Source organism: Ictidomys tridecemlineatus, unplaced genomic scaffold, assembly GCF_052094955.1.
Source record: "Ictidomys tridecemlineatus isolate mIctTri1 unplaced genomic scaffold, mIctTri1.hap1 Scaffold_354, whole genome shotgun sequence".
In the NCBI taxonomy this organism is placed as follows: Eukaryota; Metazoa; Chordata; class Mammalia; order Rodentia; family Sciuridae; genus Ictidomys; species Ictidomys tridecemlineatus.
The window spans coordinates 193,870-216,534 of record NW_027522423.1 but is presented as its reverse complement, the minus strand read 5'-3'; the positions used below and the strand labels follow the sequence as shown (position 1 = coordinate 216,534).

Here is a 22,665-nt window from a genome sequence, read left to right as displayed (position 1 = left end):
CTTAAGAATGAAGTATCTAATATAAATAGTTTATAAACAGAAAAATGAAATATCTGATAATAAACAGAAAAATGAAATTGAAAAAGTATTATCTGCTGGTACATTCTTTATTTTGTAATTGATCTTTTAATATTAGATATTGATCAGATAATATCAGTACACAGTGAGACTAAGTATTTGGGAAGATCATCAATATTAAATGCATTTGAGAAGTCCAAAATAGCAGCTATGTTTCCACTTTGTTTTTCTTTTATTAGTTTTATCTTAGTTTTTTTCACTGTAGGCAAAGTATAAACTTTTCTCATATACTATAGCTACCTAAATAAATTATTTAGAAAATTTATAATGTATTCTCCAGTATGTTACATGATCTTTAAAGTTTGAGACAAATGTTTTCAACTCTTTGTATGTTTTTTCCATTGTTGCGATTTTTTTTTTCATTTTTATTAGAATACATGTAATGGGAGGTAATATCTCTATATTTCAATGTTGAAAATTTTAAAGGTCTTAATCACAGTACTTGTTGTAATACAGAGTTATATACACACCAGAGAATAATATTAATTTGAAAATATAGGACATAATGACAATTAAACAGGAGGATTGCACGTTCAAGGGCAGCCTCGGCAACTCTGTGAGATCCTTTCTCAAAAATGGTTTCATCTGCTTCACTGAAATAAAATGTTGGGGATCTTGCTCAGTGGTAGTGCATCCCTGGGTTCAATCTCCAGTGTTAGAAAATAAATGAATAAAAATAAATGAAAAAAAGAACCAATTAGTTGATAACAATCTCATGAAATGAATGTGTATTTTATAAGATAACACATTAAAGGTTGTTTTTTTATTTAGGTAGAACAAACAAAAAGATAAAGTTATTTTGTCCTAATCATAATATTTATGACTTATGGGATTTATTTTAATAATTTTAAATTACTGAAAAATTGGTATATTACTTTAGTTATTTATATTTCTTTTTGTTAATAACTAGTTGTCAGCTAGTTATATCTAGTGTATAGTGGGCATGGTTTGGCCACCATTCTTTGATGATATAAAACATTTAATCATAAATATGGCTTAAGAATCCTAATCTGGAGGCTTACTGAAGCTGGGGTGTGAGTGGCAAATAATGAACTATGAAAATAATAACAAGGACTTTGGAAAATGTTTATTTTTCTCTCTTTCTCTGATTGATATGAGTCTACCTATATGTTTATCCATTTATTTATTAACATGTTTGGAGATTGAAAAGGCAATTTGATATTATTTCTTTTTATATGACAAGGGAGGAAAAAGTCACCTTGTCCTCCAGAAAGGACTCCAAGATGGGTGTTCTATCATGACAAGTCATCAAAATTTGAACCATTTGCTATTTGGGAACTGAGGCAATTTACTTTTTTTTTTCTGTTCCTATTTCTCTATCTAAAAGGTAGCAATAAATATAGCAGCTTGTTTATAATTTCCATTAGTTTTAAATAAATGACGTGGAGACAAGCTGCCATGTAGACAGTGCCCAACAAAAATAGCAGCGACTCTTGCCACTGTCATCTATCTTGTGGTCCTTTGTCATCATATCACAACAGTGCTGAAGTATCAGAGAGATTTAATCCCTGACAGTATCACAATTCTCTGTGATCTAAATAGTGACAGCTAATCTTTCTGGGTTTGGTTTGTCATAAATCAGTTGGTGATGAATGGTTCCTTTTCCACACAGATGTTTGAAAAATTTTATGCATTGTTCATACACTGTTGGGTCACATTCTCAGAACACATTCAACTGCAGCTATTTGAAATGTTATTACTAAGAGCCCCTCCCCCAATTGTCTTCATGACATCCCTCTTCTGTAGCTTTTCCTATTATTTTCACTTACATCATAAATTTCTTTCTAAAAATATTCACTCTTGTCACATTACTTCAGATGTACCTTTAGGATAAAAGTACAAACAAAAAAGAAACTAACATAAATATAATGATAATGAATTCTTTTTGATAGTTGATAAGCTAAACATATAGAAGTTCTCTAATTTAGTCCTTCCAGTGATTCTTCAATATGGGTGATTGTTTTCCCAATTTTAACTGCTGAAGAGACTGGCAGAAGTAAGATGAATCATGTTTTAGTGGCATCATCTTCTCTTTGTTATTGAGACTTAATGAAGAATCTGTCAGTTTATTTTCTCCTTCTTGCAACTTAGAACTTAACATGTTTTTATGCACTGAAAATAAATACTAAAAATAAAAGAAATTCATGTTGTATATCTTTGTTAAGGGAATAGTATACTAAAAATCCTCAGTATCAGCAGTCAGATATAAGGTAAAAATAAAATTTTAAAAAATATCTGTATCAGTATTTCTGAGAATAATTTGAAAAAGTGATCTAAGGTATTTGAAAAAATGTTACCACACTTCACTGAAATAAATAGCACTGTTATTGTTTTTGAGAAAAAAATAAACACTCAGGATATTTTTAATTAAAAAATAAGTTATAAATTTAAGCTATAAAGGATAATACTTAAATAATTTAAATTTAACAAAAACATTTGTATAGGATGCATAAGTGTGCATCAAATATAACTATTTATAATAGAGATACCTGGAAAATAAAAAGGAGTAGTTCTACAAAATATTTAACTGTATCATTATACTACAGTAAAGCATTATAGTGTGGACACAAGGTAGCAGGTCTATTATATGAGAATAAAAAAGGATAACTACAAAATTTCTAATTTTTTGAAAATAAATCTAATAAATTAATTGTAGAACTTGAAATTTTTATACTATTAACTTCATTTCTAAAAATCTTGCCAGAAGTTACAGAAAAAAACGTGTGACATCTTATGGATGAGTACATGCATTGTAAGTTAAACAGTAGAACACATTGGTGTTCAAGTTCTTACAGGCATGACATTAAGCACCTTGCAGCAGAAGAATAAGCTGTAGGTAAATTCTTCTCCATGACATTATCACCTGTTTCTTTAGTAGAACTGCATAAGCATCTCAATAAAGTTCAAGATGAATGCACATTTAATTAAGGATGACAGTAATTTTTATGTAGTTTTTTATCTGCCATCATTAGAAATGTGATTAATATATAATTTTCCTACAATAAATATAACATTAGAATTTCAACTATTTTGCAGAAATATTATTCCAGTCTCATCACAGTGAAAACTCTAGTAAACTTTGTATAATCCTTAAAACATTTTTATAAATATTATGCTAATTCAATATTAATAAGAGATCAGTCTAGTTTATATTTTTCCCTAAAAATGGCATTTTAAAACAAAAGTGCATATTTATACCTACTTCCATCTTATTTTCAGATGTGCATCTATAAGAAAAAGTGGATTTTTGTGAAAAGTAATAAAAAATACTTTTTTGTTAGCTTACAATGTATAATATGCAATTTTCAAAGAACACTGTGAATTATGTACACATTAAATACATATAATCGTATATGTAAATATTTTGGTGTATATATATATATACATACATATATATGTATATATATGTACAATATAAAGCAATGTTTTGATGTTCTAGAACAGAAGTATCTAGGGAGTTCTTTCAGATTTCCTTACACTAAATTCTAAATCGGCAAGCTAAAATGGATGTATTTCTCTCAATACAGCATAAACTAATAGAAATAAAGAAAACTATAATTTCTAAATTAATTTAAAAACTACCTGTTGTGTTACAAAATGGCAAGGTTGGGGCTGGGATTGTGGCTCAGCGGTAGAGCGCTTGCCTAGCATGGGCAGGACTTGGGTTTGATCCTCAGCATCACATAAAAATAAAGGCATTGTGTTGTGTCCATCTACACCTAATAAAATCAATATTTAAAAAAATAGCAAGGTACTAAAATTAGAATTCAAATTCATATCTGTATATATTTTCAAATATTTGAGCTCTTTTCAGTTTTGCACGAGTCCAAAATAACAATGAAAATACCTAAATCCACAGCGTACTAGCTAAAATTTTCACAATCTCTAATTACATACTTATTCTATCCAGATTCCATAGTAACTCTTGGCAATAACTAAAAGTGTTTCTAGTAGTAGTAGTAATAGTAGGTAAATGTTATTTTTTTTAAATCCAAAATTATTTTTTCAATTTGTAATTTCTTTATGGTTTATTTATTATTTCTGCCCATGTGTGGTTAAGAGTTATGTGACAGAGCAGCCCTGAATGAGGCTATGTAAGTTTCCTGGAAGTTACATAACAAAATACTACAAACTGTGTAGCTAACAACAGACATTTATTCTCTCAAAATTCTAGCTGTCAGAATCTGAATTCAAGGTTTGAGCAAGGCTGTGCTCCTTCTGAGACTCTGGATAAAATCCATCTGTTCCTCTTCCTAGCTCTGGTGATAACCATTAATCCTCTTCAATTTTTGTCAGCTTGAAGCTGCCTCACTCCAATCTGCTTCTGTTCTCACAGGTCCCTCTGTGCCCATTATCTTATATATAAGTCCTTCAAGCATATTGTTTAAGGGGCAACATTAATTCCCTCATGTTTACTGCAAGTAATAAAAACATAATGGATTTTACCATCTTAGCCATTATTATAGACTGACAGATTAATTTTGTTCAAATTATAATTTAAAATAAACAACTTATAAGAGTGACAGGCTTATTGCGTATTTTATTTTACAGTCCCAAGCTCTATTAAGTATCCCATTTTGTAATGCCATTTGAACATTCTTAAGTTAGATATGTAAATAGTTGTTTTGTATTAAAATATGCTGGTATTTTAAATCTATAATTTCAGTTAGGAATAAATTTTCTTAAATGATACTTAAAAAAATCAAATAGTAATTCCTTTAAAATAACATCTTAGCCATTTTAAGTGTGTAATAGAGTAATATTAACAATTCACATTGTTGGAACAACCTAGGTATTCTTCAAGAGATGAATCGATTAAGAAAGTATGGTATATATACCCAATGGAATATTACTCAGTCTCAAGGAGAATGAACATATGACATTGACTTGTTCATTGATGGGACTGAAGCTGTCATGCTAAGTGATATAAACCAGCCTCAAAAAAACCAAAGGCCAAATGTTCTCTCTGAGATGTGGATGCTAACCCATAACAAGGGAGGGGAAGTATAGGAGTTCACTGATTTGGACAAAAGGGAATGAAGGGAGGGGTGGGAAGAAGAAAAAGAGTCGAATGATTTGCACATGATTTTTGAATGTGCAGTATAACTGCACAAGAATGGGATAAAAATTGGAATGGTTTGCACTCCATATATGCATAATATGTTAAAATACATCCTAGGGTCATGTGTATGTAAAAAGAAACAAATTTTAAAAAGGAGAAATAATTTTATATAGGTTTTGTATTCAAATTAACATATTTTATGCTGCTAGTGATGAGAAATATAATAATGTTTTCTGATAAATAAAAAAAATCAGTATTTGCATAGTTTCCTTTCCTAGAATGTTTATATGATCATTTGCTTTTTTTGTTATACCACTCTTTTGTTTCCACTTGAAAGACTGCCTGTAGCAATTCCAAAAAGGAAATCTAGTGGTAATTAACTCACTCAGCTTTTATTTTTTTGCCAAAAAGTTGTTATTTTTTCTTAATTTTTAAAGGAAATTATTGCTGGTGCTCTCTTCTCAGTTGTTAAATTGTTTTTAGTTTGTGTGTGTGCATCCTTTTTCTTTGAAAAATTAATACATCATATCTGACCTAAAGTTTTCTTCCAAAAAAATCTGCTGATGTTTTTCTGAAAGCTCCATCTTAGGAGATAAATCACTCTGCACTTCTTGCATTCAAAATTTTTTATTTTCATTTTATGTACTTATTTATTTATTTATTTTCTAGTTGCCGATAGACTTTATTTATTTATTTATATATGGTGCTGAGAATTGAACAGACTTTTATTTATTTATTTATATGTGGTGATGGGAATCAAACCCAGTGCCTCACACTTGCCAGGCAAGTGTGCTTCTGCTGAGCCACAGCCCCAACCCATCAGAAATCTTTATTTTTAAATTTTGATTGTTACAATTTTCCTCACTTTGGGTCCTTTTTGTATTCATCTTAATTATTTTTCTTTGAGTTTCTTGAATTTGGGTATCCATTTTCTTTCTCAGAATTGAAAAAAAAATGTCTTTTATTTTTTCAAATGAGTTCTACTCACCCTTCTCTTTCTCTTCTTTAGAGATACTTGCAAAACACATATTTGTCCTTGTGATGTTGTCTCATAAGTCCCTTAGAGTTTCTTCACATTTAAAATTTTATATTTTTAATTTTCTTTTTGTTTCAATCAATAATTTAAAAAAATATTTTATTTCAATTGTTGTTTTATTTAAATACTGTCATGTTGGCATTTTTACACTTTACATGCATTTTCCTGATTTTGTGTCATTTTTTTAATATTTATTTTTTAGTTGTAGTTGGACACAGTATCTTTATTTTATTTTTTTAATGTGGTGCTGAGGATTGAGCCCAGGACTTTGTGTGTGCTAGGTGAGTGCTCTACCAATGAGCCAGAATCCCAGCCCTATTTCCTCATAACACATGTAGGTATTTTTACAAGGACTATTTTTCATTTCATGAAATTATTCATAGACCTTCAAAGTCTTAGGATTGGTCTTTGTAGAGTTATCTCATTTATTTGATTTATTTGTGTTTCTGTGTTTCTTCATGTGTCTTGTTATTTCTGTTATAATTTTTTTTTTGTTTTTGCATTGAAGAAACAGCTACCTCTTCCAGACTTTGTGAATCAGTTTTGTATGGGGGACAGGTTTCACAAATTAGCCAGAAATTTTGGAAGCCCCTTGGATCATTTATGGGAGTGGTTCTTTTCTGGACTTGAAAAATGATTTCTGAATTAGGTTTGCTGGTTTCTTTAAGAAAGTCTTGTACTCTCTCTCTCCCCCTGGTGTCTCATTGCTGTATGGTAGAGTCTGATGCTTAGACAATCCTTTGAGCTCTCTCTGGTTCTCAGCCCAACTCAGGTATTGAAAGTAAGAAATTTCCTCATATGAGCCTTGAGACAAGTGAGACAAATCATTTCCTCAGACATCTGTCTCTCCCTAAACAATACCTATAATATTGGAAGCACATCCACCCTTCCTCCTAAGAAAGTAGTCATGAATTATGTTTGTCTTGCTGGGTTGGGCATGGGGTTGATAGCAAGTGAATGGAAATGGCCTTTTTTTTTTAACCTCTTTAAATAACACTGTGTATTCCTGGAATACCCCAATTTCATAACTGGCTTATGCAATGTTCTTATGGGATCATTGGACCATAATCTTTGTGTGCCAATATTTGTGAGGAAGTGAGGTCTGGGGCTTTATATTCTGAAAAATTTCAGACATCACTCAAGGAAAACATTTTTATTTAATAAAAAAGTTGATACTAGGCTATTCATATTATAATGTGACTTTCATTCAAGTATAATTTCTTAAATGTGAGCTACATTGTAGCATAACATTCATTTTACAGGAAAGCTTCAATACACTTCGGCCATTTATGGTATTGTTTAAATATCCTAAACCTTTTGGGTTTTCAAGTTGCAATATTCTTGTAAAATATGTATTATTTAAATTATTTTTCAATGCTGAATAGCTGAATGTATCTAATTAAAGTCATATGCATTCTCCAAATTTATAATTCAATTTTCTCAAAAAAGTTTAGTCAAATAGTATTTTTTAACAGAAGTGAGTCTGTATTATGTATTTGGGGAGTTCAAAACCCAATTGAGTCGAATGTATGAAAGATGATATGTCTTGAGCTCTGTAATGTTTTGAACAATCAATAAAAAAAAAAAAAAGAAAAAAAAATAGTATTTTTTGTGAGCCCTGAAATAAGGGAATCTGATGAGCACACTGAAGATTTTTATATTTTAAGGTGTTAGATTATAATCCAAATCTGAAATCAAAAAGAGTTTTCCATTTAATTTTTAATATTTGATATCTTTTCTCATTGTTTTATTGAAAATATTTTGCATTCTTTTAATTTGTTGCTCAGAGCCCCTATACATCCTAGATTTTACCTTTTAATATTATCCCATATTTCATGAAATTCAGCTCCTATTCTCTTAACATCTTTTTTTCATGATCAAGTTTCTTTGCCAAGATTATGTAAATTGCCTTTATTATGTCAATATCTATTTTTCAAATGATGTAGTCTGTTGGTAATGCTTTCCATTGTATTTTTAATTTGGTTTATTGATTCTTAAATTTCAAGAGTTTCCAAATTATCCTTCTTCAAAATCTATATCTCCTTCTTGACATGATCTTTCACTTCTAATATTTTCTCTCTGATTCCAATCTTTACCTCATTTTTTACCTCTTATGTCTTCTTATCTTTGAACTTTCTAAATTTATTCCTTGACATTTCCTACACTGCAGTATCAGTAGAGTGTATTGTTGAATCATTCTGTTTTGGATGTTTTCTTCTCTTGTTTTTTTTACATTGTTTATGTATCAACCCATCTGTTCAAATGGATCTGAAACAGTGGGGTTTCTACTCTACCAGCTTTTAGTTATCCTGTAATTTTCCAGTGCCTCAGAGATTAAGGGAAGTCAAATAACTGCAAAAACCCATGCATATAACATATAGGATTAAATTAAGTACTTAGTTCCTATTATGACATGTACAATGTTGATTGACACAATAAACAGAAATTGTAGGGTCAGCAATTTCTATTATTAAAGATAGTAGTTAATCATGAATTATGTCCATCAAAAACTCAAACAATTGTTATTACCTATGACTTCCAGTGTTTTAACTGCTTCTATTGCATTAATGGTGGGGTCTGACATTATACAAACTAACCAGTGGTAAGAAAAGTTAAAAAATAGAGATAATTAAGAGTAAAGAAGAATATATTAGGGAGACAAAGATTTGCGATTTCAAAATAGGGCTGATCCATAGACAACATATTGTTCATTATTTATGAGGGGGAAGAGAAGAAATAAAAGTAAAAGAAAAATTAGAGGAAGAGTGAAAGAGAGAACAATGAGTCTGGCTTCTGTTGGTTTAACATCTATTTATTTATAGATTTTTAAATTACTGCATTATAGACATACACAACATTGAAATTCACCATGCTTTATTCATAGATGTACAAAGAGAGTTTAGTTTGTTTCATTCTACTGTTCATCCCTCTGTTGGTCCTCCATGCCTTCCATGTAACCCCTTCCACAGATATCTCTGTTGAATGCCCTCTTTTCCATTATGTGGTCGAGTATTCACATATGAGGGGAAATATTTGACCTTTGGCTTCCTGATTATGGCTTATTTCATTTAGAATTGTGTTCTCATTTCATCAATTTTCCACCTAGTTCCATAATTTAATTCTTCTTAATGAGTATATAAAACTTCATTGTGTATGTACACCATGTATTCTTTATCAATTACTCTGTTGATAGGTTTGATGGCTGGTTCTGTAATTAGGTTATTATGAATTGTATTGCTATAAGCACTGATGTGCGTGTGTTTCTATAGTATGCTGATTTCAGATATTTGGGTATGTACCAAGGAATGAGACAACTGGGTCAGATGGTAGTTCTATTCCAAGTTTTGAAAGGGCTATTCATCAAGTTTTCAAGAATGGCTGTACTAATTTGAAGTCCTACCAACACTGAATTTCCCCATGAATTATTCTTTTTTTCTTTTTAAAAATTATTTTCAGGTGTATGTACAGTAAAGTGTATTTTGACATATTATACATACATGGACTATAACTTTCCATTCTTGTGCTATATATACTGTAGAGTTACACAGGTTGTGTAATTCATATAAGTACATAGGAAAGTTATGTCTGTTTCATTCTACTATTTTTCCTATTCCCATCCTCTCCTTTTCCTTCATCCTTCTATGTCTAATCCAATAAACATTATTCTTCCTTTCCCCCCAAATGTTCTGTCTGATATGTGGATCTCTGCACAATATTCTTGATAATTGATATTTTGAGTAGAGTGAGATAAAGTCTCCATGCAGTTCTTTTTGAATCTAATAGTTTTATTGAAGTATAGGGAAAGAGCAAGGACATTATAATAGACTTTCTCTTCCTTGTAGTTTTGATTGTCATTTCCCTGATTCTTAAATATGTTTTATGTATATTTACACACACACACACACACACACACACACACCACTTGTATTTTTTCTTTTAAGCAATTTCTGTTTTAGATTTTGTGCCTGTTTCGTTTAGTAATTGGGGTTTAATATTTTTTAGGTTTTTTTTTATTATTCTGTATATTAATTTCCTGAGGAACAGATGAAAAATATTTTATCACATTGGTAAGCTCTTTGTTTACATTCTTGTTTCCTTTGTTGTGCAGAAGTTTTGAAATTTGATTTCATCTCATTTATTGACTGTTAGTTTTATTTCTTGTGCTTTAGAGGTCTTGTTAAGTTGATGATTTTGTCAATATGTTGGAGTGTTGGGCCACATTTTCTTTAAGCAACTGTAGAGTTTCTGGTTTAATTCCTAGGTCTTTGATATACTTGGAGTTGGCTTTTATGCAGGGTGATAGGGATCAAGTTTTATGTTTTTCACATATGAATATCCAGTATTCATAGCACCACTTGTTAAAGTGTTTCTGTTTTCTTCAATGTATATTTTTGGCCCTTTTGTCGAATATCAGGTCACTTTATCTATGTGGGTTTGTCTGTGTTTTCTTTTCCATTCATCTTCAGGTCTGTTTTGGTGCAGTATAATGCTGTTTTTTTTTTTTTTTTTTTACTAAAGCTGTCTGATATAATTGTATATCTGGTACTGTGAAGATCTCAGCATCACTCTTCTGGTTCAGGATACATTTGGATGTTCTATGTCACTTCTGTGTCAAAATGAATTTGAGAAATATGTTTTGTCTGTGTTGTGAAGGATGTCATTGATATTTTGATTGGGATTGTACTGAGTCTGTTCACTGGTTAAGGTAGTATGACCATTGGGATAATATTAATTTTGCTTTTTTCAAGATTATTGAAAGTATTTCCACTTCTTAAGATTGTCTTTGATTTGTTTTACTTCACCATTTTATAATTTTCATTGTTGAGGTTTTTCATCTCCTAAGTTAGATATTTTCCAAAGTATTTTCTTCAGGGATTTTGAATGAGACATTTTTCTCAATTGTTTTGAAAAGGGTTTGCTATTGCATATAGGACTGCAGTTGATTTATGTATTATTTTCTTGTATCATCTCTTTTAGTAGATTTGTTATCAGTACTATAAATTTTCTGATGGAGCATTTTAAATCATCTAAGTAAAATGTTCATGTCATCAGTAAACAGAGGCAACAGGACTTCTTTTTCCTATGTGCATGAAATTAGTTTCTTCTCTTGCCTGTTTGCTCTTGCTGGGAATTCAAGGAGTGGTGAAAGTTTACTTCCTTGTTTTGCTTTTGTTTTTAGAAAAAATGCTTCCATTTTTAAAAAATTCAGTTTGATGTTGGCATTTGGTTTCTCCTTCTATCACTAGTCCCTCTAGTGTTTTTAACATGAATGGGTGCTGAGTGTTGTGAACAGGCTTTTCTGAATCTACTGATTATATCATGGTATTTTTGTACTTAAATTTGTTTATATAGTAAATTTTGTGTGTGTGTGTGTGTGTGTGTGTGCTCATGCATGTGTGTGCGCATATGTATATATGTACACATATATGTACTTAAATTTTTTTTTGGAATTGGGAATTGAACCAAGGCATGATTTTCCATTTAGGTTCATGTGCCACTATCCACTTTTTCATTTTTTTCATATTTTTGTAAATGCATTATAGTATTACAGAACAATGGATTTAGTGTTACATATTCCCTTATAAATCTAATATAAAATAAGCCAGCAGCTGATGCAATATTATACCCCAGTGTTTCCCTTTTATTCCTTCCCTCCCCCAGGTCCTTTTACTCCTTTTTTATTTCTTCTTTTTAGATATATGTGACAGTAGAGTACATTTGGAGATATTATATATGGATGAGATACACCTTATTCCAATTAGGATCCCATTCATGTGGTTGTACATGGTGTGGAATTTCACTGGTCATGAATTCATATATAAACATAGAATTGTTATGTTCAATTCATTCTCATGTCTTTCCTATTATCATGCTGCTCTCTTACCTTCATTCCTCTTTGTCTAATCCAATGTACTTCGATTATTTCCTCCCTGCCCCTTATTGTGTATTAGCATCCACATATAAAACAAAATATTTGGCCTTTGGTTTTTGGGACTGACGTATTTCACTTAGCTTGATAGTTCCTAGTTCCATGAATGTATTGCCAAATGCCTTAATTTGATTTTTCTTTAAGGCAGAGTAATGTTCTATTGTGTATATATAACCATATATTCTTTTGGATATTTGATTTTAAGAGAGACTAGGATGAAGGGTCAGAAGCTTGGAAGAGAAAAGCTATTGGTATGATTCTGTAATTCCCAGGTGTCCTTATGGAGAATAAAATTGACACTTTCACCCCAGGCCATCTGTTCAAGACTACAACATACAACAGTACATCTCAAGTAGGGTACATGACAGTCACTTGGAGAGCTCACTCAAACTCAGACTTCTGGGCCTCAACTCAGAGTGTCTGACTCAGGGCCCGGGGTGGCCCTTCTTTATTCCTTATAAGCACTCAGGGTTTGCTAAAGTTCCTGGTCTAAACACTTCCAACTGATGGCCCTGGTCTAGAAATTTCAGGGGCAGTGAAGGTGACATAAGGTCCTCCTTGGGTCCAGTCTTCACCTTCTTTCCCTACCTCTTTTCCCAGTGCCCTACAGAGAAACCTACTGTAGCTCCTACTTAGATCACACCTGCATATGTCCATGATAAATTGGAGCATGTGGGATCTTCCAGTCTCATGGGCCTTCCACAATTTCAGATTTTTTTCCCTGAAGACTGCAAGCCCTATCTCTGTACTTCAACCACTGTCTTCATATCAGTTTTTAGAATCTCATCTTTTGGATTGTTGATTTCCACGTGAATTTTAGAACATCGTTTACTCTTAGAATTCCACACTGCATTTTCATGATATTTTATCCAGGACTTTGTGGACACAGGATGTTGCTGATGACAATGAGATTCCTGTTTTTCCCTTTTATGAAAGGAAGCTACCAGTCTGGGACTAACTCCTCTACTGAGTGTCAAGGAGGAGCCAAACATGGGCCCTTTTGGGTTCCTAGGACTACTCTGAAAAATAATATTTATTGGGTGTCCTAAAAAATCAATTTATTGTACCACAGTTGTGGAGTCTAGGAGTCCAAACTGAATTATTATAAGGTATCTGCTTTGGAAGGTCTAGGGGAGGATTTTTCCTTGTCTCCTCTAGTTTTCAGTAGTTGTAGGAAATTCTTGGCATACCTTGATGTGTAGATTCATCTCTCCTTTTTCTGTCATGATTATCACATGTTGTTCTCTCTGCACATGTATACTTGTCCAAATTTCCTCTTCTAAGGTCATGAATCATTAGATTATAGCCCACTCTAATTGACTATGGACTCATACAACATTTTTATGTGCAAAAACCTCATTTCCAGATGAGGTAATAAGCTGATATGCTGGGAAGGACATGAGTATTCAACCCAGAGCATGTATTGAGCACTTAATGTGCCCTATTCCCTGCATTTCCCATGGCAGCACTGTGAGGTACACACAGGCATCACTCACACCGAATAAACTAGGATATGAAGCTCAGTAAAGTTGTGCTCCAGCCAGAAGCACATGGAATACACAAGGTTGTAGTCACAGTGTAGCTGTAGCATGGGTCCACCTGTCCATTGAAAGAACCAAAGGCCAAATAGTCTTTATGATATGTGGATACTAACAAATAATCAGGAGGGAGAACGAAGAATGAGACGTGTGTAGACATGAGACTGCTTCCCAGAAATAATCCCAGAGTACTAGGACTCCAAATCTTTTAGTAGCTGCCACTTTGAGAATCTTAGAGCAGGAATTGATGCATAAAATAACAATGCTCAAATTTACTCATCAATTATCCCTAAAGTTGCAATATTACTCTTCTAAATTTAGATTACTAGAATTTCATTGAAATTCCTATGTGGGTTTATAGTATGGAATTAAAAAAATAATTTTCTTCACTATTTAGATATATAAATGACAGTAGAGTGAATTCTGAAATATTATATACACATAGAGTATAGTATATAACTTATTCTAATTAGGATCCCATTCTTATGGTTGTAACATGATATGGGGCTTCACTGTGTGTGTGTATTCATAGACGATCATAGGAAAGTTATGTCTGATTCATTCTGTCTTTTCTATTCCCATTTCCCCTACCTTCTTTTATTCCCATCTGTCTAATCCAATCAATATGTATCCTTCCTTCTCCCCCCTGATTATTTGTTAGTATTCACATATCATTAAGATTATTTGGCCTTTGGTTGATAGGGTCTATTATGCTGATTTTATGTCCTTTAGGTTTATTCTGAGAAGTGGGATAACTTGGTCAATTGGTGGCTCTATTACAAGTTTTCTGAGGAATCTCCATACTGCTTTCAAGTATTGGTTGCACCAATTTGCAGTCCACCCAGCAACGTATGAGTGAACTTTTTTCCTACATCCTCTCCAACATTTATTATTACTTGTATTCTTGATAATTGTCATTCCAATTGGAGAGAGACAGAATGCCCGTGTAGTTTTAATTTGCACTTTTCTAATTTTTAGTGATGTTGAAATTTTATTTTATATATTTGTTGGCCATTTGCATTTTGCCTGTGATGTGCCTGTTCAGTTCCTTTGCCCATTTGGTGATTGGAATGCTTGTTTTTACAGTGTTAAGTTTTCTGATTTCTTTATATATCCTCGAGATGAATGCTGAACTTGATGTGCAGGTGGCAACATTTTTTTTCCCATTGTAGGTTCTCTTCACATGCTTGATTGTTTTCTTTGCTCTAAAGAAGATTTGTAAATGGGCAACTCATGCCCCTCTTGAAGCAGTTCAATAATAAATGATACATGGAAAGCAAAATATAAATTACTTGTGTGTCACGCTCATTTAAAGAGTCATAATACCTTCAAGAGATAAAGGCAGTGATAATCCTATTTAAAATCATGAAAGTAGGTTCATAAAATGTAGGCCCTTTAGCCAAATCCCCGTTTCAGTAAGTCATAGAGTACAGATAGAAACCTAGTTCTGCACTGTTATTTGTGTTTTCCCTGAGCCAAGCTGTAGTAACAGGCCCAAAAATCTAATGAATTCAGTTTATTTGAATAGAGATAATAAGACATTCTTATTAAAACCCACTGGCACAGATAGTATGATGGTTTAGCATTATGTCCTCTTTTCCAGTATTAGATGTTGACAATTTAAAATATTGTTTAGGATTCATCATGGATTTTCTAAATACAGATGTTTGGGGTGGGTGAGGTAGGGAGAGAGGCTCTGCTTGTAATATAAAAAAAACAAATTGCCTCATTCAAAAGTTGACAGATATAGCTGAAGGATGTTAGAACAGTCAGTGAAAGAACTCAAAGAACTCAGAAGTAAGCCTGTATTCTCATTTCAATTGAATATATATATATATATATATATATATATATATATATATATATGTTTTATTACAAACTGTCATTTGTTTTGCCCGTTTTATTCCCCTTTTTTTCCATTTTGACATCAGAAGAAAAAAATAAAGAAGAAAATGCATAAAAAAGAAACAGGAACAGATAAGAGAAGGAAAATCGTAAGACCACAAGCATATGAAAGAGTAAGTAAAAAGGGTCTTCTCTCCTGTACCTTATATCTGGGAATGATTTTATTGTGCTTCAGCGTAACAGGTTTATAACTAGACAGGGCCCCTCTCTCTGTGAATTTCTCCACTGATTAACTTTCAAAATGATCACTAAATTTAATAGAGATCAATCAGTGGGTAGTTGAATAAAAGTTTGTGGGGCATGCAGTGCCTTTTATATAAAAAGATAAGAAGTTAGGAGATGGTTAAAACACCACTATCTGAATTGTTCAACATCCTTCATTCAGAGCACATGATGAAAACAAAACTAGTATCCTGGGAGGCACCTGACCTTTGTCCAACAGCTGGCAAATAGTACCCTCCTAGGAGTAATAAGAATGTTGGAAGTTCATTTTGAAGTGAGGTTCCAGATTAGTTGGTAAAATGATCCGTTGCTTCAGGGAGAGGATAAAGATGGTTTCCTACACCCTAGAGGTGGTGCATCAAGAGGTATGTGGGCTCATGATTCTTTACACTCTGTAAATGGTGTGTGAGCATTTTGTGAGCTTGTTGAGCACTTATGGAAGTATATGCAATGCCTTGCTGTACCTTTTGATCACTAGCACCCTGAAGAGTTGCTACAGGGTGTAAGCACTCTATAATCAGTGTTTCTTCACAAACCGTTATCTGTATAAAAGAGCTTCTTTGAAAATAGAAAAGAATCATTTGTTGAAACATGAACCTATAGACATGATGTAAAAGGGAGTTTTTAAAAAGGAATTTGGAGTCATCATCAGTGATAGAGAAGACTGGCAGACTCCAAGTGTTACCAGATCCAGGTCCAGGCTCCTCATTACTGGAAAACCAGTAGTCAGGAGATGTGAATTAGTGGGAAAGAAATCAGGTTTACTGAAGATCCAGCACACTGGTAGAGGGAGGGTGCTGTCAACCTCATAGTGTCCTCTTGGGAATCTCAGGGACACAAAGGATTTTTATAGGGAGAGAAAGATGGGATTGTGAGGCAGTGGGAGAGGTTTCTTTAAGCAGAACTTTTGTCATTGAGGGTGTGTTTCCTTTTCTTTCTTTCTGAATGGACCATCACAATAGAGCTTGACTTTCTGGGGCTAGTACCTATACTTTTTTTGAATCAACATATTTCTTTCTGCATGGTAAATGTCACAGAAATTTGCTTGTTTTGTGTTGGTGTATAGCTGAAGACTAAGAAGAGGCATGACACATTCTGATTTTATCTGAGAATCACCAGATATTCTGGGTTTTGTAAATCTAAAGAAACATTATACAGCAGTTCACATCTTAATCAGTTAGCCACAGCTTCTCTCCAAAATTTAGAAAACTGTGTGGAAGAGAGGTGCAACTCTGTGGGGTACACAGGAGGAAAGCTGAAGTAACTACCTAGGACAGCTCCCAGTGGTGATGTCCTCCCCACCTTTTTCTTTTTTTTTTTTAAAGAGAGAGAGAGAGAGAGAGAGAGAATTTTTTAATATTTATTTTTTAGTTCTCGGTGGACACAACATCTTTGTTTGTATGTGGTGCTGAGGATCGAACCCGGGCCGCACACATGCCAGGCGAGCGTGCTACTGCTTGAGCCACATCCCCAGCCCCTCCCCACCTTTTTCATTGATATTTTTTAATTAATCCAGAGGCACTTTAACAAACAACTGAACTTATATATTTTTAATTTAAAAAACATTTTTTTTCTAATCTCTCATTATTAAGTCGTTGAAACTTGCCTCAAAGTTGAGATATTCTGTCTCGGCCTACTGAATAGATGAGGTGACAAGTATACACCAGTGCACCTGGATAAGGGTGGCGACTGTTACACAGAAGCAGTCCTTATTTTTATTTTTAAATATATTGTTATTAAAATGTTTAAACACTCACAAAAATATAAGTACATGGAATACCGTCCCACCCTTTTCTGTTATCACACTGTTTAAAAACTTAGCTCTAAAGTACTAAATATGGAAGGATAATTCTTGACCAGGCCAGCATATGATGAAATATACAATATAGATTAAAAAAACTTTTAATTTAAAGAAATGTACAAGTTTTTGAATTTTTCTGAAAATGAACCTTTTTTCATATGTACTTTATTATGGATAGAAGAGGAACGATGTAGATGACAAGAAGAGCTCATGGAAAAACAGGAGGTAAACTTTTAGCAGATTCTGGATGGGGAGCCAAGGTAAATACAAATGACATTTAATCTCAATTCAGTAAGAATTAAAAACTTTCTGCTTCATGTAAGCAGGTTTACATTCCCAAGAGGCTGGCCTGTGGTACCTGGAGTCTTCTGTATCATCCTGGATGACATCACCTGCCAGCCCAACCCCATTCTGGAAGGGCATCCAGCAGCAGGTAGGGAAGGCTCTAGGGTGACCAGGGGGAGTGGGAGGTGTTTCAGTCTTTGTCAAAAGAAGTTCCAGGGGACCAGCACAGTGTTGCTGAGGAAGGTTGGGGTGAGAAGGAGATGGGGGAGGGGAGACCATTGAAGCCTGTTCAGGGGTTCTGTGCAGAGCAGAGGAAGTGGAGGCTGGGTGTTTGTTGGGGGCAGCAGGTTTTCAGAGGTGATAGCATGCCAAGCTTGGGAACTGGGAGGGCTTCAGGGTATGGGAAGCACACTTGGACTGGAATAAAGGAGAGATTTCTTACATAATTAAGTGTCCTGAAGCGGTGTCATTTGAAGTCAAGGTTTAGAACGTGAGCTGACAGTAGTTGTGTTTCCTCTGAAGAAGAACTTGCAGGTTTTTAGTGCAGGTCTATACTTCACCTGATTAGTCTCAGGAGTGGTTATCTTCTTCTTCACTGATCGTTCATCCCAGTTCAACTGAATGGCAGCGGTTCACTGTTTTGTATGCTAAAGATTTCCACATCCATGCACAACTTAATGTTGTCAGAAGCATTTTGTGTACTTCTTTCTTGACTTTTATTTGGTCTTTTCCAATAAGCAGAGTAGCTGTCCAATGTTGTTTATTAACATGGTCCCCAATGTCTATACAGACATTTAGACCACTGTAGATCCTTTTTTGAAGTGCGTGATGAGATGACTTTTAGTCCAAATAGAATTCACACATGTGCAATTAAGTACTCAAAAGTATTTTGAACCTGAGGGGGACCATGGCATTCTCAAGTAGGAAAGAAAAAGGATACTGCAGTATGATCCTTCAAGATATCTCTGAACAGAAAAGCATTATATGTTGTGAAAAAAATAGCTATATATTAAGATTTGTGTGTATCTTTTCTAGGTAGAAGAATCTAGAATTGTTTTAGTTTAGCCTTGATCTGTTAGTACTGTAATAATGATGAGGACATTGCCTTGCCTTTCCTTATCTTTCTTGCTTCCAGTTTCCTTCTGTATGTAAACCTAAAAAAAAAAAAAAGTCGAGTGTGAGTGAAGTTCTTATTTTCTCTCTCCTTCTTTTGTAAATGATGTTTATATTTTGACCAGTAGAAACTTAGATGTACCAGAGTTGTACATATTTGTGGTAGTTAAATATATTAACATGGTTATTTTAGCTCATTCTGTTTGTGCTCAGTTTTGATAAATGTATCCCTGTTGTCTGAATGCTTAGTAACACACTGTGTTTGCTATTAGAAGAGTATGGAAATAGCAGCACTGTTGCCTCTGATCCTTGGCCTGGTAGTTTTTAGGGCTTGCTTGCTGAGTAGAAGTTTTATGAGCCTCAAGTCAGTGAACTGGTTTCTTGTGAAGAGTATTTCCTGATAGGGTTGCACTCTAAATTTCATTTCTGTGTATGAGAGGTTGTGTTGATGGGATGGGACACCAAGTATAATGGGAAGAATGGTGCTCCAATGCTAAGGGAATGACTCCTAGAAACATCAGTTCTCACACTCAAACCAAGTGTGATCTTGCAGGTGCTGGAGAGAGAATCTGAGGCTGACCATGAATCAGTGGATTGGAGACACTTGGAGACCCTGCTGCAAGCTAGGAGGCACTGGTTTGCAGTTGAGCAGAAAGGCAGTGTGGGCTCTGGTTCAACATCCACTTGGCAGGCACCATCACCAGTGCTTAAGGATGGAAGAGAGCCCCCCGATCTGGATTCTGCTCGACTCCAGGGGAATGACGCAAATTGGAGGTTAGTTGTGGCCTACGTGAAGGGGAAGTGTGCTCCTGAATATTGCTACTGAGAGGACCACCTGCCTTCTACATGTACCACAGTGCTTTGGATGTCTGGAAGCCCTGGGATGTGTGTCTAGGTATTAGTGAGCAGTAGGAAAGTGGGAGGCAGTGGGAGCTTCCAGAAAGGGGAATTGATAGAATGCAGGACCCTGTCAGGACAGGGTTCTTGTGGGGATTAGGCTGGGAGTCCTGGGAGGGGAAGCAGTGGGAGGCAGTGCAGGGGCAACTGGCTGAGGAGTAGCAGTTTGGGTCTGGACATTGGCTGATTGATCTTTGAAGAGGTTAGAGAATGCCAAGCCTGGGGACACACACCAGTAAGGATGTGTGTCCTCAAGGATGTAGGGCCTGTACCTGGGGGTGAGGTAGGGTTATTACATGGAGGAGGAAGTATTTTATGATGACTGATTGTGGGCATTGGTTAGAGAGAAACTTCCTTTTGTTATTAAGCATATTGAAATAGCAAATATGAAATCCAGGTTCTGAAAAACATTTAGCACATTTTTTTCCTCAATGAGGAGTCTCCTGCAAACTTGTGAATTTTTTGTATACCAGTGACTCCTGTAATTTAAAACAAGCTTACCTTGCCCAAAGCTCTTTTTATATCTCTTCTGGTACTTTGAATTTTATTTTACCTTTGCCAATAAACAGTGTCTTTCCACTGACATTTGTCATCAAGTTGTGCAAGCTGAGTACTCAGTAACTTTGCTGTCGGTCCCATTCAATGTTTTAAGCTCACCCATCTTAAAAACTACCTTGCCACTGAAAAGCTGAATATCCAGGTGTCCTGGTGTAAATGCCAGTGTGTTGCACTTTGTACCCTCAACCCCCAACGACCACAGCATGCCAAGACGGAGGATCCTATCTTGGTGAGACCTACAGCTCCAGGAGCAAAGCCTCTTCCATTGTTGTGCTTGAAGGGAAGAAGGAACCCTCAATGCTGGCAGCTGGCTTGGATCAGGGAGGCCCAGCAATTGAGAAGCAAGATATCACAGGAGCTAGAATAGTGTCTGGATCTTCTAAGAGACCCTGCATTATTAAATGATTATAGATATTTGTAGGTTTTTAAGCTGAAACAATCAGCTCACACTGGCTATTATTATTTTTTCAACATTTTTAAAATTTGTGCATTATAATTGTACATAACAAGGATTTGTGTTATATATTTATACATGCACAAAATTTAACAATATAATTTGGCCAATATTGCTTCCCAGCACTTCTTCCCTCCCTGCCTACCTCTCAACCCTTGGTCTTTTTCTTTAATTATCTCCCTTTGATTTTCCTGAGATTATCCCCAACACCTTTCTATTTCTTTTTCCATTCTAGCTTGCACATATGAGAGAATGCATATGATCTTTGATCTTCTAAGTTTGACTTATTTTGTTTAATATTATGGTCTCCACCCATTTTCCTGCAGATGACATAATTTCATTTATTTTATGGCTGAGTAAAGTTTCATATTATCTCACTTCTTTTTGAATTCCTAGCATTAGGCACACAGGGAAGCTAGTGTTAGTCCATCATATTGATGGTAGTAATAGCACAGCCCTCCTTTCTCGTTCGCCTCCAATTTTGGTGTTCCTCATGTGTGCCTGCCATGATCCTTTGGGTGATCTTTCATGCTTGTGGTGGAATAGTATAACTTGCAGTAAGGATGAAGGATACTAAGCCAGAGAAGGAAACAGATGGCTGTAGAGGGAACTCCATTAGTTTGACTTTATGTCCATTATCTTTTTTCCTTGAGAAGCGTGGGTGCCAATTTTAAGCTACAAAATGTCTGCAGTATGAGGATTGCCTTCATCTTATAAAATTTTATTCTTCTTGTATGTATCACAGTATTTTTCACATGTGAACTATAATTCTGTATGTAGTATAATTTTGATAATTATTTGACTTTCTCATTTTTTTCTGGTTGGGGATATGTTAGTATTGTAATAAGGATTTTCATTAATGAAATAGGTGGATTGGATCAGGTGATTTCTAATTCTGATTTCATCTTTGATACACCTTTTAATCTTTTACAGTTTTTTGATATGTGTTTCTTTTTTCCTGAGCACCTAAAAACATTTTTTATTCATTCTATTTAGTTGTACATGGCAGTGGAATGCTCTTTGACACGTCATACATAAATGGAGCATAACTTCTCATTCTTCTGGTTGTACATGACATAGACTCACTGATCTCATAGTCATATATGCACATAGGGTAATTATGTCAGATCCATTCTGCTATTCTTCCTACCTCCATTCCTTTCCCCCTTCCTTCACTCCCCTCTGCCTTATCCACAGTACCTCTGTTCATCCCTAGGAACCCCAACCCTTATTGTCAATTAGCATCTGAAATTCAGTGAAAACATTCAGCCTTTGGTTCTTTGGGATTAGTTAATTTTGTTAAACATGATATTCTCCAGCTCTATTCATGTATCACCAAATTCCATAATTTCATTCTTATTTAAGGCTGAGTAATATCTGGTTGTGTATGTATACCACATTTTCTTTGTTCATTCATCTGTTGAAAGGCACTTAGACAGGTTTCATAATTTAGCTATAACATTGATGTGGCTGCATCACTGTAGTATTCTGACTTTAAATCCTTTGGGTATGAACTGAGAAGTGGGATAACTGAGTCAATTCCAAGTTTTCTGAGGAATCTCCATGCTGCTTTCCATAATGATAAATTGAAAATATGCCTTCCCACCAGCAAGGTATGAATGAACCTTTTTTCCTACATCCCCCCAACATTTATTGTTGCTTGAATTCCTGATAATTGCCATTCTGACTGAAGTGAGATGAAATCTCAGTGTAGATTTGACTTGCATTTTTATAATTACAAAGATGAACATTTTTTCATATATTTG

At 34.3% G+C, this 22,665-nt stretch overlaps 1 protein-coding gene across 1 annotated transcript in view; it reads left to right on the top strand.

Annotated features, from left to right (window-relative positions):
* Nucleotides 1-22,665, top strand: part of LOC144373324 (uncharacterized) — a 65,657-nt gene that overhangs the window by 5,321 nt on the left and 37,671 nt on the right. The window contains exons 2-4 of the mRNA XM_078036409.1: nt 15,596-15,682; nt 17,919-18,025; nt 19,544-19,764. Coding sequence (XP_077892535.1) covers nt 17,975-18,025; nt 19,544-19,764 — 272 coding nt within the window. The 5' untranslated portion in view covers nt 15,596-15,682; nt 17,919-17,974. The remainder of the gene's footprint in view (nt 1-15,595; nt 15,683-17,918; nt 18,026-19,543; nt 19,765-22,665) is intronic.